General features: G+C 38.2%; 1 protein-coding gene across 2 annotated transcripts in view; it reads right to left on the bottom strand.

Annotated features, from left to right (window-relative positions):
* The window catches only part of SCAPER (S-phase cyclin A associated protein in the ER), a 329,263-nt gene that overhangs the window by 29,219 nt on the left and 280,220 nt on the right, over positions 1-19,824 (bottom strand). For both annotated transcript variants that reach the window (XM_056572933.1, XM_056572935.1), the window contains exons 25-28: positions 17,439-17,668; positions 16,008-16,163; positions 11,630-11,864; positions 8,228-8,377 (exon numbers count right to left, since the gene is read on the bottom strand). In XM_056572933.1, coding sequence (XP_056428908.1) covers positions 8,228-8,377; positions 11,630-11,864; positions 16,008-16,163; positions 17,439-17,668 — 771 coding nt within the window. The remainder of the gene's footprint in view (positions 1-8,227; positions 8,378-11,629; positions 11,865-16,007; positions 16,164-17,438; positions 17,669-19,824) is intronic.

The following is a 19,824-nucleotide window of genomic DNA, read 5'->3' as shown; positions in this document are numbered from 1 at the left end:
GCCCACCTAATGTGGGGGAACTATGCTGACAACCTAATGTGGGGGAACTATGCTGACAACCTAATGTGGGGGAACTATGCTGACAACCTAATGTGGGGGAACTATACTGACAACCTAATGTGGGGGAACTATGCTGACAACCTAATCTAGGGGGAACTATGCTGACAACCTAATGTGGGGTAACTATGCTGACATCCAAATGTAGGGGGAACTATGCTGACAACCTAATGTAGGGGGAACTATGCTGACAACCTAATGTGGGGGAACTATGCTGATAACCTAATGTAGGGGGAACTATGCTGACAACCTAATGTAGGGGGAACTATGCTGACAATCTAATGTAGGGGGAACTATGCTGCCTACCTAGTGTGTGGGAACAATGGTAAAGTACCATACACCGCGGTAGAGGGGTAGTCTTATACGGTGAGTATATCCCAAACTCTACATTTTAACTGTAAAAGTTGGGGGTCTTCTTATACGCCCAATTGTCTTATACGTCAGAAAATACGATATTTTTTAACAGCATACAAAATAACAATTGTCTCAGATTTTTCCCAGGTTGCAATGCGGCCAAGACCTGACCTCACTAGTCAGCTGATGACACGGAGCTTGTCTGCTTCAGTGGGTGGAGGGATCGCTTGGTGGGAAAGATATCAATCTGCAACTAATGCAACAGCTGTAGGCACCCCGATTAACCCATAAGGACTCAGCCCATTTTGGCCTTAAGGACTCAGACAATTTTATTTTTACGTTTTCGTTTTTTCCTCCACGCCTTAAAAAAAATCATAATTCTTTTATATTTTCATCCACAGACTAGTATGAGGGCTTGTTTTTTCTGCAACCAGTTGTCCCTTGTAACGCCATCACTTTACCGTAAAATGTATGGCACAACCAAAAAAATACTATTTGTGTGGGAAAATTTAAAAGAAAACCGCAATTTCGCCAATTTTGGAAGGTTTCGTTTTCACACAGTACAATTTACAGTAAAAATTACATGTGTTCTTTATTCTTTGGGCAATAAGATTAAAATGATACCCATGATTACATACTTTTCTATTACTGTTGCGCTTAAAAAAAAACGCAAACTTTTTAACCAAATTAGTACGTTTAAAATCCCTCTATTTTGAAGACCTATAACTTTTTTATTTTTCTTTATAAACGGCGGTATGAGGGCTCATTTTTTGTGCCGTGATCTGTACTTTTTATTGATAGCATACTTGCAAATATAAAACTTTTAATACATTTTTTTATCAAATTTTTTTTGGAATTAAATGTTATAAAAAAGCAGCAATTTTGGACTTTTTTTTTTTACGTTCACGCCGTTCCCAGTTTGGTTTCATTAACAATATATTTATGCACGTGGCGATACCAAATATGTTTTTAAATTTTTTTATTTTTACACTTTTTGGGGGTAAAATGGGGAAAATGGGACAATTTACATTTTAATTGGGGGAGGGGATTTTTCACTTTTTTTTTAAAACGTTTTTTTACTTTTATTTTTACACTTTAATAGTCCCCATAGGGGACTATTTGGACTATTTATAGCAATCATTTGATTGCTAATACTGTTCAGTTCTATCCATAGGGCATAGCACTGATCAGTGTTATCGGTCATCTTCTGCTCTGGTCTCAGACCAGAGCAGAAGACCCGTGGAAGGCCACGGAGGCAGGTGAGGGGACCTCCGTCTGCCGTTCTGGATGATCGGATAGCCACTGCAGATGTCGTGATCTGTATTGATCATGGCATCTGAGGGGTTAATGGCGGACATCCGCGCGATCGCTGATGTCGGCCATTATTGGTGGGTCCCTGGCTGCTATCAGCAGCCGGGACCTGCCGTGCATGACCCGAGCATCGCTCCGATGCTCGCGGTTATGTATAGGATGTAAATGTACGTCCTGGTGCATTAAGTACCACCTCACCAGGACGTATATTTACGTCCTGCGTCGTTAAGGGGTTAAAAACCATAGTTCTTTTGAATGGATGCAGCTCATCTATGTTTCAATGGGTGGGGTGGCTGATGTGTGGGAGGGAGGAAAATGGAATTATGGGATTTGTAGGCAAAAAAGAAAACTAAAACAGGAAATACCAGTTCACAAAAAGCTTGCCACCGTGTTATGGTAATCCAACAACATAGCCATTAAGCCCGAAGACGAGCACAGATCCTTCCTAAGCATGTCCATTACTGTCTGTCAGGAATGTACTAAAATCACCTTATGGTGGATAACACTTTTAACCTCTACAATAACAGCATTTTACATTCTCTCATGTTATCAGAAAAATTCTGCCCTGAGATAGCAGAAGGTTTTGCTCATACATAAAAATTATTAATATTATAAAAAATTATTAATATTACACAGGGTGATTAATGGGGAACAGGCCAATACTGCCCTTTGTTATAGGGACAGTGATCAGCTGACAAACAAGCAAACGCTTGTTCATTGGCTGATCAAGTGGTTTTAAAGTGCTAAAAATATCCTCATTCGTCAACCACAAATCTCTCCGTAATACGGAATGTGCAGCTAACCAATGACGGCATGAAAAATCTGCGTGAACATTCTAGAGATTATTAGTGTGGTCCTGCTTGCACGATGGTTGAGCAATGTAAAGGTTTATTGAACAAACGTCGATATATGGGATTGGCGGTAATTATTGACAATTGTCTCACCAATCAAAAATGATAAACCTGTAGAACTGTAAGTAAAAACTGTTATGTGTAAATGCATATTTAGAAGGTTTTATCAAATTTCATATTTCATAAATAAGAACAGTGCCAAGGAAATTTAACCAATTCTCATTAACTGGAGGGAGGTGGTCAGGAATCAATATTTAGGCTTTGCAGACAAACCCATTAAAATCTGGAATATAAATATCAAAATCCCCTACTTCCCTATACAAAGTCATTGAGTTAACGATAAACTTCTGACAGCCTGCAGTCACTACTAGTCACTGTATGCAGTAAGCACCCGCTAGTGTAATTTAATGGGCACTGTCATTACAATAAGAAAGTGGAGAAATGAATTGTACATGTAAATGCAAGAAACTAATATTTCTTACCTTCTCCTCTTTTAAGACCTCCAAAACTCCTGCTAATTTTTCATTTACAAAAAAGGCCAGATTCAAATCTTTTTTTATTTTATTTTTTACTCAGTTACTTATACAGCCTGCCAGCCAGGACCACAACTGTCCATCTGATGTTTCTGGCATTGATCTGCACTGTTACTGAATACAAAAATATTAATATAACTGAAAGTAAAGCAAATTTGCAAACTTTGGTGAATTTTCTAAATTCTGATCTATGAAGGTATGGCCATGCTTATAGATTGGATGGAAATACTTTTAAAAATTGTGTATTGCAAAGGTGTTATGGAAAATCAACCAGCATGTGGCAAATCTTACCAAAGTGTAACCAACAATTCAACTTACCCCATAATGATGGCAAAATAAATAACTCCTAAAATGCAGTTCTTTGTTTCTTCAAATGTTGTAAAAGAAGCTTTTTTTTTAAGATCCAGCAGCATTTGTGCCTCACCTATGCTTCCTGTTACCATGATTCAAGTTAATGTAACTAATGGAGCCAGTGACTGACTGCTGCTGTTTGCATGGCATAATATAATACATGGTGGTGACACTATAAAATAGTGCAGGAAAACCTCCAAACCTAAAACCATAATCGTTAATTTCTGGATCAACTTAGAAGTGTATTTTAATGCAGTAAGAAAACAATATTACCACAGGCAAACTAAACATGTGTATAAGGAAAACAGTTTAGAGGCGGACAACACAACAGGAGTAAGCATTTCTTTATGTGTGTGGAATAGCCTTGTATATCACATAAACAAGCTGAGTGGGCAGCTTCAATCTCGGCATAGAGCAGACAATTTCTTTGATTTCATACACTACAGACTTAGACTGTTCTTCTACATAAACTGCAGCCTGAGCCAAGGAATGTTTATCTGATGCAATTCTGACAGATTATTTATAAAAGGGCTGAAAAAATGACTCTTAACGTTTGTACACCCTCTCGAAAGTGGTCTGTGAATTCTCTGCCTATATATAAACAATCTGGTGTGTTCAATCAGCAGAGTGTCACAGCTAGGACAAGCATATGGAGGTTACACCATGGCGATTTTCAGGAAAGTTCCAAAGGTTTTTTAACCCTTTGACTGGGATAAATTAAGTACAGCACTGTATGTCAAATAAAGTTTGCTCTTTCCTGGACAATGGTGTACTTTTTATTTTATGAAGTAAAATGTTTAAAGGGGTTTGCCCATGAAGCCAAAATATGGCTTCTCAGAGACGCAAGATGGTTGGAAAGCCAAAAGCAGCCAAGATGCTGACTTATGCAATTTGCATAACTTCCATTATGAATGGTGTGGCACTGGGACCTACGCTGTTTACACAACTCTCATTAACAGGTGGGAGGTGGCTGGGAATCAATATTTATATATCAACTGGCTCCGGAAAGATAAACAGATTTGTAAATTACTTCTATTAAAAAATCTTAATCCTTCCAATAGTTATTAGCTTCTGAAGTTTTCTGTCCAACTGCTCAATGATGATGTCACGTCCCGGGAGCTGTGCATGATGGGAGAATATCCCCATAGGAACTGCACAGCTCCCGGGACGTGAGTCATCAGAGAGCAGTTAGACAGAAAACAACTCAACTTCAGAAGCTAATAACTATTGGAAGGATTAAGATTTTTTAATAGAAGTAATTTACAAATCTGTTTAACTTTCCGGAGCCAGTTGATATATAAAAAAAGTTTGGCCTGGAATACCCCTTTAAATATTGATTTTTATACATGTCTGTACTAAAAGCTGAGCAGACCTGTATAAAAGTGGCAGAAATGGTCCCTGAACTCATTGGGGACATCTCATATTTGTACAATTTGCAGCAGGACAAGTGAAGGACAAGTATGTAGGTTGATAAAGTGATATACATGGATCATATAGAACATTATTTAAATAATGGTCAAAAATCTATGTTAACCAAGGACACATAAAGAATACTCTGTCATTCGCATAAATGCAGAGTGTAAGTGGTCTCTAGGTAGGTAAAGAAATGAATATCAGTAACCTTTAGTAAATGGAAGGTTCAAACTTTCAACAATAAATTCATCAATTAAATTTAATTTCCTGTCAAATCCATCTCTTGGAATTACAAGACTTTATTTAGATCATGAAAAATGCAAATTAACCATTATCCAATTAAGTTAATTGTTAATTCTAATAGACTCCATACAGCGACACCATTAACATATGCAATAATTAATGGGAAAGCAGGTTCTGTGTGGAGGATCAACATTCAATGTGTTCCCTTTAATGTAAGCAGGTCTGGGCTCAATCCCCGGTGGAAGATGACTTAGAATAGATTGCCTACTAATAAATCGCCTGCCAGGCCAACAGTAAACACAGATCTGTATATGGCAGGTGACTAGTAGTGACTAATGACAGGAAAGTCATTATCTATTAACTAAGTGATCTGAACAGACTTTCCACTATTTCACTAATAAGGTTTCCACACCATGGATACAACAGACAGAGCAAAAACTAAATAAAACACTATGACTGAGGGGTGTGGTGCATTGAGACTGGGGTTTTTGGAGCTGAAGTAACATCTCTCAGTACAAAGCAAAATGACTAGGTAGATGTATTGGGCTTTGACCTCTGTATAACACATAAACCATGCTATAGAGCATTCACTTCAGCGGTACTGGATTAGTACCATGACAATGGTCAGACAGCTCTGCTAAATGGGATCAGCTGCAGAGAGCCCAGGGCAGAGGAAAGGTTACAACCTTCAGATAATTTAGAGATGTGTGATAATGTAGAGTAATAGCATTAATAAGATGTCTATGTAATGTACAATCACAACCTGTCATTCTGTAATAAAAGAAAGTGCATCCTTTAAAGAGGTGCAACATAAAGCATAAATCAGCATTCAATTGATGGGGAATTCCTGCACCATTTCACTATATTTTAGCAAACCATGTGCTGCTATACCAGTACAAAACACTCAGCACAGCACCTGCTACCTATCAACTGCAAAAGATACGTGAATGACAGGATTCTCACAAAAAGTGATGGATTAGGGTTACACAGAGATCATTTGAAAATCTAAAACTAAAAAATTTATTTTTTCTAACTACCAGGGATGACTATTTTAATAGGTATTCCCATCTTAAAAGGCTATTTCTTGTACTTTCCATTTTATGTGTATGTTTTGTGTGTTGTTGTTTTTTCTTGTTCTAACAGCTAAACTCTAACCTTTTGACCATACAATTAATATTTTTTCATTTTTGTCGCATTCCAGGAACCATACATTGTTCATTTTTTTCCATTGATATAGCCACAGGAGGCCATTTTCTTATGCAGGATGAGTTACATTTTTGAGCAGGAGCTCTTAAGACTGCGATTAACCTGCTACAATCGGCATGGTACACCATAAAAAGGTGCGTGAAGCAGAATAAGGACCCTTGATGATGACCGTACAAAAAGTATTTTAAGACAATGAGAGTTTAAAAAATAACATGACCAGAAGACAGACAGCCATATCACACAAGGAAAGACACAGGTATTTTACCATTGTTTATATTTAGTTAAGCCATTAACCAGTTAATGGCTGCTGATAAGCCTTTTTATGGTGGTGCGGTGGTCAATGAAAATAAAGCTTCTGAGCCCACTCTATTTATGGCTGGTGCCGGCTGTATCTTACAGCTGATACTTGCCTTCAAATGGTAGGATCGGACTACAGGTTGGTTGTACTATATTTTTTTGCTTTGCTGTACATATATATTATGATAAAATATAAGTGAAGTACAATTGGATCCACAAAAAGCCTTCATATGGCTCTGTGGATAAAAAAAAAAAAAAAAAAGCGTTATGTCCCTTAAAATGAGAGGAGGTTAAGCGTGCTTCATACCCGGTGAGTAATGGCTGCTACCAGCAGTTGGTACTCACCGCTAATGGCAGATATCGACATGTTTTGGTGATTCAATTTTGGTTTTGTGGTGAAATAAGTTATGTCATTACAGCGTACCATTCATCCTGCATAAAAAAGCCCCAATATTGTCCTGTAGTTAAAAGACTGAAAGAGTTCTGGCTCTTATAAGGTGAAGTGGAAAAATGAAAATTCGACAATAAAAAATCCTCAAGGCGTTAAAAGTAGTAAAACATTTAAGAAATATATAATTTGGGTATTGCTGTAATCAAACTGACCTGCAGAATGAAGATAACATATCAGTTTTACTGCAAAGTATGCAGCGTGAAATTATGCTTCTGATTTAAGTAACATGGTAGTCTATTAAATAGAATTCACAGCAAGAAACACATGAACCATAAACATGTAGCGGACCAATCAACTAATCAAGCAAAAATTCACAGAAACAGTTGTTAAACTTTTATTAAAACATAACAATTACATCATACAAAGAATAAAATTATAGGTCCACAAAAAGAAAACCCTATTGGGTAAACAGAATAGAGTTAAACTCTTAACCATAATCAAGGTTTGCAAGATAGATTACCAATATAACCATATATTAGGACCACTGTGCCAGTCCACAACTGTACTGACAAATGGATGGCATCTGTGCAGATCATAACCTGCATAGTTTGCCTGAGAACACCTTCTTATGACCCATATCAGTTTATTCTGGCATTAACCATGAGTGACCCAATAATGGTAGTGATTTCTTATCTGCTTCATGGATAGGTGCTTTTGTACTCTAGTTAAGCGTAATCATCTATCGTATATATTTTTACATAGTACCCATTGAGGCCAACAATGTATCCTTGTTTTTACATACTGATTCCTTCTAAGTATGCCAGGTCTATCGCTATATCTATAAAGTAGTACTACTATTCTTGTGTTGGATATATCATTTTGTCAACTATCATGATATGCATTAACATTTAGGCGATATCACACCACTTTAGTGCCTTATATTTATCTATCTGAGGCAATCGCTAATTGTGGGGGAAACACGTTGAGACGTTAGAGACACTATTGGTCTCAAACTACAAGTTGTGGACTGACACAGTTGTCATAATATATAGTTATTGGTAATCTATGCTACAGGGTTTTAACTATATTTTGTTTACCCAAGATGGTTTTCTTTTCTGTGGACCTACAATTTTATCCATTTTATAAAGTAAAAGTTATGTTTTAATGACATTTCAGCAATTCTTTCTGTGAATTTTAGTCTATTATATACAATTACTCACCTGATTGTCAGCATGGTTCACTGTGAAGTACCCAACACATACAATGATCTCATGAAGAAGATCTTCACAGGTGTACTGGGTGCAAAACCAAATCAGGGAACTGATCACATGTCGAAAAGCAAGAGAGAGGCCCTCTGCACCTACAACAGACTAACAGGAAAGAAGAATAGAATAGATCAAAGGGAGTGAGCCAAAAAAGTGCACACAATTATTTTTTCCAGTTTTACATTTCCAAAGTCACTTTTTGGTTTGGTAAATGTAGTTGAAAATATTTAAAACATCTGATGCTTAATATCTTTGTAACACGAGCTTAGAAGCTGAGTCGGCACTCACTATTAATGACTGACATCACCGATCACGCTAATGTTGGTCATTTAACCCTTTAACCCTCATAGCTCATAGCAACCAATTACAACTCAACAATTATTTTACCAGATCAATATGGGAAATTAAAGTTGAGCTCTGAATGGTTGCTATGGGTAACAAAGAGAATAGTACTAAAAGACAACTTGATAAATCCCCCCAATGTATAAGAGCTTGTTCAGAAGCTGTAAGTGCAGCAGTTACCCAAAGTATTCCAATAGACTGAAATTTAATTAGAGAAAAGTGGTCGTGCAGGTCACAATCAACTTCAATGGTTAGGAGGCCAAGGTTAACTAACAGGAGAAGGAGACAAAAGATGAACAAAAGAGGTGCTGCCTAGAGGTGCTACCCCAATGATAGATGATAAAGGGTTAAAAGGAAAATCATATGCCTGGTGATGTTGGACTCAGAATTCAACATCTATAAATGCAGTTGTTAAAGATGTGCCGCAGCTGCCACCGACCAGGAACCATCAAGCGAAGGTCCAATGCGTAAGAGTAAGAATCCCCCGTCTGTAATCCAGAGGGCTGTAAAAAAAAAAAGGTCTATAGGGGCGCACGTGGCAGGGGTCTCAAAGAATATCACGGACACCATGGGTTAAAATAATAAACAGATATTTATTAATACGACAACATGTTCCGGGAGTCCCAGCTCCCTTTTTCACGTCATGGTACCATACATTTAAAACACCTTATTTATAGCATGTTCAATAAAAAACGGGAGATCGGGCTTACAATGACATCAGGTGGGTCAAAGGATTTACATCCCGTTCACATTACCTGTTTGCAATACTATAATGAACATGTATATAAAAATCAAAACACATAAAAAGCACTAGGGAGTGGTGCAACATTAAAACAAAAGAACAATACATCATGTACAAGATTTTTTTTTGATGAAAAGACCATAAGATAGTTAATTAACAGGATCACTATCCCGTAGTGATTAAAGATCTGCCAATACCATAAAGGGATATGACTTCAAGTCTCAGTTAAAGAGATGCCTTATCCAAAGAAGCTCCTGTTGCGCACTGGTTAGGGGGTAGTGTTTTTGATGTACATGTATACATAGAGTAGTGGGTTCGCATCCTGACAGTACTCTATGTATACATGTACATCAAAAACACTAACCCCTAACCAGTGCACCACAGGGGCTTCTTTGTATAAGGCATCTCTTTAACTGAGACTTGAAGTCATATCCCTTTATAGTAATGGCAGCGCAACACTTGTCTGTCAGATCTTTAATCACAACGGGATAGTGATCCTGTTAATTAACTTATTATCTTATGGTCTTTTCATCCAAAAAAATCTTGTATATGATGTATTGTTCTTTTGTTTTAATGTTGCACCACTCCCTAGTGATTTTTGTGTGTTTTGACTCTTATAAACATGTTCATTATAGTATTGCAAATGGGTAATGTGAACTGGATGTAAATCCTTTGACCCACCTGATGTCAATGTAAGCCCCATCTCCCGTTTTTTTTTATTTGAACATGCTATAAATAAGGTGTTTTATTTGTATGGTACCAGGACTTGAAAAAGGGAGCTGGGACTCCCGAAAAGCATTGTCATATTAATAAATATCTGTTTATTATTTTAACCCACGGTGTCCGTGATATTCTTTGGGCCCCCCACCGCGTGCGCCCCTATCGACCTTTTTTTCACAGCCCTCTGGATTATAGACAGTGGATTCTTACAAGGTTAACTAACAGGGCACAAATACCCAATGTGCTTAGGAAATACGAGGGACTATTCTCTACAGACTGGTAAGAGGTGCATCCATATTTTTGCCTTACAGGAACATACCGGCAACACGGAGGTAATGGCACACAATTCTGACATTTGTCCCATAGTAACTAAACGCATGAACGGACTATAAGTACACCTATGAGTGGTGTATAGCAGCTTTTCTATCCCACAGGATCTCTTTAAGGAACAATACATAGTGAAAATTTATACAGTTTATTAATTATACTCAGGAACAAACATTTTCTTACAGCGCTCCACTTCTGTAGATTGGTACAGATAACCCTAAACTATCAGCATCTTGTTTCCTCTTTCTGTAAAGCAGACATTTGTGGGATCAGTATCAGTGATACTATGATAGTTGGTTGCATTGTGATTAAATGAACTTATAAGAGTGATCATTGCACAGAGGCACTTCTACTTCCAGAGGTGGACTATAATTTATGCTTACGTACTGATTTATTTTATATATTTATTCGTTTAATTTTATTACATAGATCAACTTACTTTTATTCCTATCGGTGCAGCCACAAAGGCCCTGTGGCTCCATTTGTGCATGACTGTATGTTTGATTCTTAATACTTTCTATTAAATGCATATGAATTTCATCCTGACGCTAAACATCTGTGAGTCCTCGGGGACATCGCTATACTTACTTTTATTTTTTATTCTTTATTTCATTATTCGTATTTAACCACACAACTAATAGCTCATTACTATTTATTACTATATTATTATTATATTATTATTATTACTATTTATTACTATATATTAAATTTCTCATTTAGTATAGAAGACCATAAGGACTAAAGTCTCTTGTCTTAGGATTTCATTAGTTGACACAATGGGGGGAATTTAATAAAAGTAATAATTAGACACCCCAAACATAGATGGACAGAATTCAAATGTGCCAAATTTATTGAGACGAAAAAAACTTAAATCTCCTGGATAATACAAGCCACAACCCATAGGGCTACCCACCCCCAAAGGCATAAAACCAAAAACTAGAGAAGACCCCTCCCTAAATCACTGTCTTTAATATAAATGGCTAAAACACAATACACAGACACTCAATACAAAATACTCCGACTTAATGAAAATGATATCCAAGTTGTACTACAGTTGATGCACTAAAAGAATAGAATCCAGTAGTACTATGGGCTCATGTCAGAAATAGCAATGATATCTGTAACCCCAAGAGCACTGTCCTATAAGAGTGACTGCTGAAATTAAGACCACAACAAGAAAAATGTCCTCAATATCCAGTTGAAGAGGAAATTGCGAATGTGTTTACCTGAAATGACTGGAGATGAAGTGTAGCAAAACTGTTAAGAAAGCGCAAGCTTTGTACTGCCACTTGAATAGTATTCTGCTCATAGGTCTCTTTGGAGCTGGAAACATTGGGTTCAGAGGAGGAATTGTGGAACAGTGAACAATACAACATATGCACAACTCCGACAAGATCTGAGCTCTGAAGGGCCGCTGACAGGCCTGTGGGATCCTGACTGCTTTCAAATATGTCCCAAGAGCTGAATGAAAACAGAAACAAATGACACACTGAACTGGGCACGGTATAGTGGTATCTTCTCTTTAGCACTAGGTTACTGTAGTGCGTGCTGGGCGGTATGACCAAAAATGTATATCACAGTATTTTTCTAAATTATGGCGGTTTCATGGTATTTAACAGTATTTTTTTCACTCATTTCCTCTCCCCCTCTCCTCGAGCAGTTGGGGAACTAATCATATTTGACCCGCGGGCGCTGTTATGCTCCCCCCCCACCGAATGAATTATCAGCCGCAGTGCTCTGTCCCCACATTGGGGAACTAATCATATGTTACCCGCAGGCGCTGCTCTGCTTCTCCTCCTGTGAGCCGCAGTCCTGACTGCAGCGTTGCACATCCTCCCCACGTTGGGAAATGAATAATTTGTGAGCCGCAGGGCTTCTGTTCTGATCAGAGAACACAAACTGTCACCTCCCCCTGCAAGCATTGAAAGCCAGTGAGCCGCAGGCGCAGGGCTTCTGTTATGATCGGAGAACGGAAGCTGTCACCTCTCCCTGCAAGTGCTGCAAGCCAGTGAGCTGCGGGCGCAGGGCTTCTGTTCTGATCAGATAACACAAGCTGTCACCTCCCCCTGCAAGCACTGAAAGCCAGTGAGCCGCGGGCGCAGGGCTTCTGTTATGATCGGAGAACGGAAGCTGTCACCTCCTCCTGCAAGCGCTGAAAGCCAGCGAGCCGCGGGCACAGCAGAGCTTCTGATCCCCATCCTTTCTGATCAGAACAGAAGCCCTGCGCGTGCGGCTCACAAATAATTCATTTCCCGAAGTGGGGAGGATGTGCACAGGAGGAGAAGCAGAGCAGCGCCTGCGGGTAACATATGATTAGTTCCCCGATGTGGAGACAGAGCGCTGCAGCTGATAATTCATTCGGGGGTGGGGACCCGACCGGTTTTGCAGTATATGAAAAATTTATATCATAAAGAAAAAACACACCGCTATTCAGTATGAACCGGTATACCGCCCAGCACTAGGTTACTGTAAACAATATTTTCACAGATATCTAAGAAAATAAACCATGCCATAATATTTAGAGAGGCTACCAGTACTGGAACAGAAAGTGCAATAAAGCAAACAGCAGATCAAAGTCATGTTGGTAGATGAGAATTCAATATATACAAGCAAGCAGTATAAATGGTCTAGATGTGAACACCTGGATAAAATAAAATCATAACATAACCTACATATGATAAACCAGCAGATCCGGCTATGAGACAGTCTAAGTTGGAGACTGCAATTACATGACGATTTAGAAGTGCGGCAGCCAGATCCTGTGGAAGAATTTAAAAACCGTCTGGTGCCGTGTCCTTGTTGCACCCCATTCATTCCAATAAGATGGCTCATTTTTGGACCATATAAGTTTTTTCTTGCCACACTGAAAACCCTTGTCTGCTGCAGCTTCAGTCCGGCAAAAAAAACAGATACGGTCCAAAAAGGAGCCGACTGGAGTCACAATCTCTCCATCCGGCTCATTAAAATGAATGGGATGCGGCGTGGATATGGCACCAGACAGTTTTTTTATTCTCCGGCTGCAGTATTCCCAAATCGTAGTATGAAGGCACCCTTAAAGGAAACAGGAAAGCACACACTAGGAAAATGGGAGTGCAGTGCTGCAGAGCTTCATAGCTGTGAGGACAGGGTCATTACTGGTTACAGATGAATGCAAACTACCCATGCATCACCGAGTTCAAGCACATGTACGTATGAATAGAGACAAAAAAAAAACACATATAAATGTATGCTTTGTAACAGTGTGATGTCCATAGTTTCTAAGGGACATATGTTACGTTAGTAAAAAAAAAAAATGTATGTTGTAACAAATGTTTCTGTTATGTATAACTATATTTTATTCTTGAATTCCAGTCACTTTATTTTGCATAACATCTGATAACTGACTCAGCAAGCACTACCACATGCATTGACGGTCTACAAAAATGCTTTAACCACACATCAATAACACTGTAAGCTAGATCAGGGGTTGTAGTTGGGGTCTTTACAGTTCTGTTTACATTTAAGAGCTGACAGTATATTTAGGAGGCTCCTTATGTCTCCTGTTGGTTTGCAATGTCAATTTAAATCATGCACTTTCTTGAAATCCAGTATGGAAAATAAAAAGGGTCTATTCAGCAACCCAGAAAACAAGGTATTAAAAGAAAGGTGAGCCGATCTAATCAGATGATGTGATGTAATAGTCCAGTACCGACTACTTTGTTTACATATTCTAGTGGGAATCCAATCAAAGTCTGCTGTAAATAATATAGGGTAACATAACAGTACCATTGCATACAACTTGAACAGTCAGAAACCTTATGAATTTTCTATTACTGAACTTTGTGGATCGACTGATGATTACATATAATAAGTGTTCACACAGACAGATTGGATGCAGACAATTTCTTTAGTACGTGTAAAGGACACGTGTAAACACCATAGTAAGGACTGTCCATGCATCAACAGGCCATTCTGATTACTTAAATGTCAAACTATCAACAACATAAGACAGTCCCTATAGGTCTACTACACATTATCGGCTTAGTGCCTGAAGAATCCCAGTGTGTAAGACCTCTTAGTACGATGGATTTTTGTTCAGCTTTTAAGTCAGGTATAATAAAAAAGAAACAATCTTTCTATTGGTGCTGCAGTGACTTTATCGCAGTATAGGCACACCATGTTTTTCTCTAATATTTTTAACATCGTAAATACATCTCTAAACTCAGACTATTATTAGATACCCCACAATTCTAAACATCCCTACGATGTTCATACTGAGTAAACGGCTTCTGGGCAACATAAATGATGGGAAGCTCCTAATGTATAAGGAGGGCCATGACAGAAGCCATACAGTGGCGTCCGCCACCCTTAGGATAATATGGTCTCCGAGTAACGTAACCGCTATACGATGCACATGTTCAATGAAGGCTATGGGAGACAGTATGGCTTACGTCTAAAGCATTGATCACACACTTGTTATGCTGGTATCGGTTTAATGGAGAATTCATGAATAGCTCATGATGTACAAGTTTAATGACTACCAGTGATGAATGTTATAACGTAGAATCAGAAGCAATGATGTTTAAAATGTATAGATAGATTATCGAAGCCTGTTATGCTATTCTTATTTTTTTTAAGTATTTATTTAACATTTTGCAAAATACACATTTAAACAAACAGTTATAACATCACACCGGGCAGCAACAGCAGCGCAGGCCAGTGGAGAGGAAGACAAAATAACCTCCCAGAGAGGAGTAGGCAAAATAAATGAAGATAAAGACAATGCCACATGTAACAGCAGCAGGTCAGGAGAACAACATACTCCCAGCAGAACTCCCAGTATAAACTAGGCCCAACAACAACCAAAAACACAGTCATGATCACACATAAAACACTCACCTTCCCCTCCAAGTACACCAAATCCAAAGCAGGCAGGCACCCAGACCTTATCAAATTTCTTGGGACATTTCCTACTAGTATACAGGGACTGATACAGGGGAACGTGCTCATTCAAAATAGCTATCCAACGAGACAAAGGTGGAGTTACAGTATTCTTACACGTCAAAAAAATCACTTTGAGGGCACAAAACAACAAAAAACGGATCAATAGGCGCCTATGTGAGCCTGACTCCAGCCCTTTCTGCTATGCTATCCTATAATTCCTTTAAGTGCAGTGTAACAACATATATTGGCCTGATGGAGGCCAAAAGGATACAATTTTGGCCTCTGTCTGGCTAACATATCCCTATTGGAATGTTTAACATGTACCATGGGAGCTTTCCTGTTACATACCAAACAGAGGCAACAAGCTGAGTGTGAGCACGGCCTAATAAAGTACTGTGGTCATGTGGTCTCACCATAACCGTAACCGCACCGATTCCTACCAATCTGTTTGACCTGCTCATCTGTAAGAAAATTGGACCCCCACTGTGTAATACACCTAAAACATCTGAATTTATCTTAAAGGTATTAATGGAGATTTATTAATACTGTTGTGCTGTATGAAGGCTGTGCCAATATCACATGCCCAGTTGATGAATGTGCTAAACAAGAAACAATGCCAGGTCAGTAATTAGATAACCATAATACCCTGTCCTCTTATTCCAACAAAGAAAATGTGCTTACCTTGGAGTTATAGAAATAGAAAGTCTGCAAAGTTCATGCAGCAGGGTAGTTGCTGCTTGAAGGAATGCTGCCACTTTAGGACTCTCATCAAGAGGACCTTGTATAGAGATGAAGCAGCCAGACAGCTTGTCGATTAGACCAATATTAATTGTGTAACTAAAATTAGAAAAAGAATAAAGGGAAATGCATTGTGAAAATGTATGCATAATGTGATATAAATATACACACATAAAGAGACGTTTGCTTTATAAACCAATAGGCAGAAACCCAAGTGAGACAGACATTGTAAATTAAATGAAATCTGATTGTATCTCCCTAATCTTGTTCTTCCACCTGTTCATCCTGTTTAATCCACTGCTTTATGACTTGCCACTGACACTGTTGCTGAAATATCATTTGCACCAATCATTGCCATTTGAATGGTAAAAAAATAGTGTAAAATTTTACAATACTCTCGCACTACACTTTGATTCTGCCCACTCTTTATAACTACTTTCCATAAGTGCTGGTAACTCTAGCCATGAGCTTATCTGACAGGGATGAGGGGCACAGCAGAGACAGCTGTCTCTCAGATACATGACATTAGTCCTGAGCTGAAAGCAGCAAGGAGCAGTAGGCTGTCAGGATCGAAGTTGGAAGTAGCACAGTCATGCTTCATGGACTCCACAGCAGAAAAGGTTGAAGGACATTTCCAGTGAAGACAGTGTAGAACGTTGCTTAAAGTGGACCTATTACTATGGAATTATTTTCAGTCTGACAGTCTGCTGACACCTGTCCATGTCAGAAACTATCCAGAGTACAAGTAAATCCCCATAGCAAACCTATCGTGCTCTGGACAGTTCCTGATAAGGACAGAGGTGTCAGCAGAGAGCACTGTGAAGAAAGAAATAGAACTTCCTGTGAAGTATACAGCAGCTGATAAGTACTGGAAGGATTAAGATTTTTAGAAGTAATTTACAAATCTATTTAACTTTCTGGCACCAGTTGATTAAAGAAAATGTGTTTTCCACAGGAGTACCCATTTAACTCTTCCACTAACCCCCACCATGGATACCTACACTGACCCCCTTGTTTTCCTACCCCTCTCCTCTCAACATCCAGGCAAATAGTATTAAACAGCATCCAGGCTTAGCACAGGTGAAGGATATTGTCAACATCACTGGTGGACTATGGTAGTGAAGGGGTTAATTCATGTATTCCCAGAGGTCTAGTGCAGTGTCCACAGCCCTTTCCATTCCTACAGGAGGCAATAGCTCATGTACTGAAAAGCGAAAATATTAAATTAAACTTACGAAGTTCAGTCTGTAACCCATATATTTATTAAGAAAATAAATAAATAAAAAAAACATAACAAAACAAATAAGCAATAAAATCACAGCCCAAAAGTAACAAAAAGCCACTTTATCAAACTCTGTGATAAGACAGAGGTACCTGATGATATCTTGGATACGACCGGTAAAGGCATCAGCTGGAGACAATTTAGTTTTGGCATCGGCCTTTATTTTTATGGTGTCAGTCTGCCCACTTCCTCCTGGAGAAATGGTTGTCAGGTATGAAAATATTTTAGAGAGCAGCTGAAGAAGTCCAGTGGTCAAACCATCAAAGATCTGCTTGTTGAGGCTCTTTATGATAGTCGACTTTTCATCATCTGGAACAACTAGCTATTGGGAAAAATATACCATGCATGTTATCTTTCTAAAAGCATTAGGTTACAAAATTAAGTCATCTAAAACAATAACTACTTTAATATTTTTTTATATTTGTCTACTTTTAACCAAAGTCATAATATATATAATATTGCAATACAAGGCAACATCTTATTAAATAGTTCTACTGTAGAAATTACAAAGAAGACGCCAGTCTGCAGGACAGACTCATCGAAATGTGCACTTCCTCTAGCCAAGATACCTGGCATATCGGCTAAAAGGAAGCATGCGTGTTGCGTGAAACAGTCTGTCCCGTATACCCACCGTACTTACTGTCTCTGCCTCTGGATGTTCACTAAGCACCAACTGTCACATTAAAGCCTTCACTACTGTATGGTGAGTGCCATCTTCTATGTAATTTCTACAGTAGAACGTTATGCACTTTAATGACAAAGCACCACAGACATACTTAGTAGGTGCAGATCCAGTCCGTGGTAACCTATAGCAAAGTACAGATGAATACCTAGTGAAGTCAGTGCCGAAGCTGCTTTCCCTTCACCTTCATCTTATTAAATAGGCCAACAGATATATAAAAAATAATAAATAAATAAGGCATTTCAGTATTTTATGCGTGGCAATTACAGCTTAAAGGGGTACTCTGGTGGATTTTTTTTTTTTAAATCAACTGGTCCCAGAAAGCTAAAGAGATTTGTAAATTACTTCTATTAAAAAAATCTTTATCCTTCCAGTACTTCTCAGCTGCTGAATACTACAGAGAAAGTTCTTTTCTTTTTGAATTTCCTTTCTGTCTGACCACAGTGCTCTCTACTGACACCTGTTTCCATGTCAGGAACTGTCCAGAGTAGGAGCAAATCACCATAGCAAACCTCTCCTGCTCTGGACAGTTCCTGACAAGGACAGAGGTGTCAGCAGAGAGCACTGTGGTCAGACAGAAAATAAATTTTAAAAGAAAAGAAATTCCTGTAGAGCATACAGCAGCTAAGTACTGGAAGTGTTACATTTTTTTTTAAATAGAAGTAATTTACAAATCTGTTTAACTTCCTGGCACCAGATGAGTTAAAAAAAAATTGTTTCCCACCGGAGTACCCCTTTAATATTATTTTCTTTATATATCTATATCATTCTAGGCTGGTAGTGACTAAAACCAGCTCTCCATGCACTGTCTTACTGTGCATAGGCTAAATCAAAGGAGAGATAGCTGCAGAAAATGCGTAAACAATGGCCTGAAAGAATAATGCAATAGGTATGGTTTACACTACCTCAGAGTCCCTGTAGACATCATATTTAAATATCTAAAAGGCTCTATTATACAGGGCAATATTAGCCAAACAGGCTATGTTCTATATTGGCGTACCGGCATAAATTTATGTCAGACTATACAGTGACAGGCTCATTGACTCTATTGGATGGGACCTTGTCTACTTATAACTATGTTTAGTCACTTTCCGTAAAATAAAAGAAAACATTCTGGAAATGGACTGAATATTGTAACACGTAGACTATAGGCCCGTCGTGGAAACGCAGAAGTATATTTCAGCATACCTCTTTCTGTCACAACATATAGAACACAATTACAGTAGTTTTGTAAGTCTTTGTAAACAAAGACTTAAAAGAGAAAATGCTGAACATTTGTAATTTTTTTCACTTGCAGAAACCAAATGAAATCCTAAATTACAACTCAGTTCAGATTTTTTGTTTTTATTTCTGATTTTAAAAAAAGTAAGTAGAATATGAGTGCTTCACGGATTTATCCTGATGTCACAAATGACTAAATAATCAGTAAAAACAAGTCATACAATATTCATATTTTTTACTTCAAATTCAACTAAAAATGTACTATTTGTCAGGATTTTTCAGGGAATCTTTTATACTTTTTTTTTACTGAAAATAAAAGGAAAACAGTAAGGCTTAACATATAATCTGAGCGTTTTCTATTTTATCAGTTTTTCCACTCCATTCTGTTCCAAATGTACTAAAAACCTGATACATAAATCTTATTTCATCATGAAGAAGTCGGCCCACTTCAGAGCTTCACACAAGTAGTTGAAATGAAAAATGATTTCATGTCCGCCCGAGAAGCCCAGAGAACAAAACGTAAGCCTGGCCAGACTGAAGCTGCTGTAAGGCTTTAATGACAGATTAATGAGGAA

Source organism: Hyla sarda, chromosome 4 (assembly GCF_029499605.1).
Source record: "Hyla sarda isolate aHylSar1 chromosome 4, aHylSar1.hap1, whole genome shotgun sequence".
Classification (NCBI taxonomy): Eukaryota; Metazoa; Chordata; class Amphibia; order Anura; family Hylidae; genus Hyla; species Hyla sarda.
Note: the sequence above shows the minus strand (reverse complement) of the source record. Positions and strands in the feature narration are given on the sequence as shown.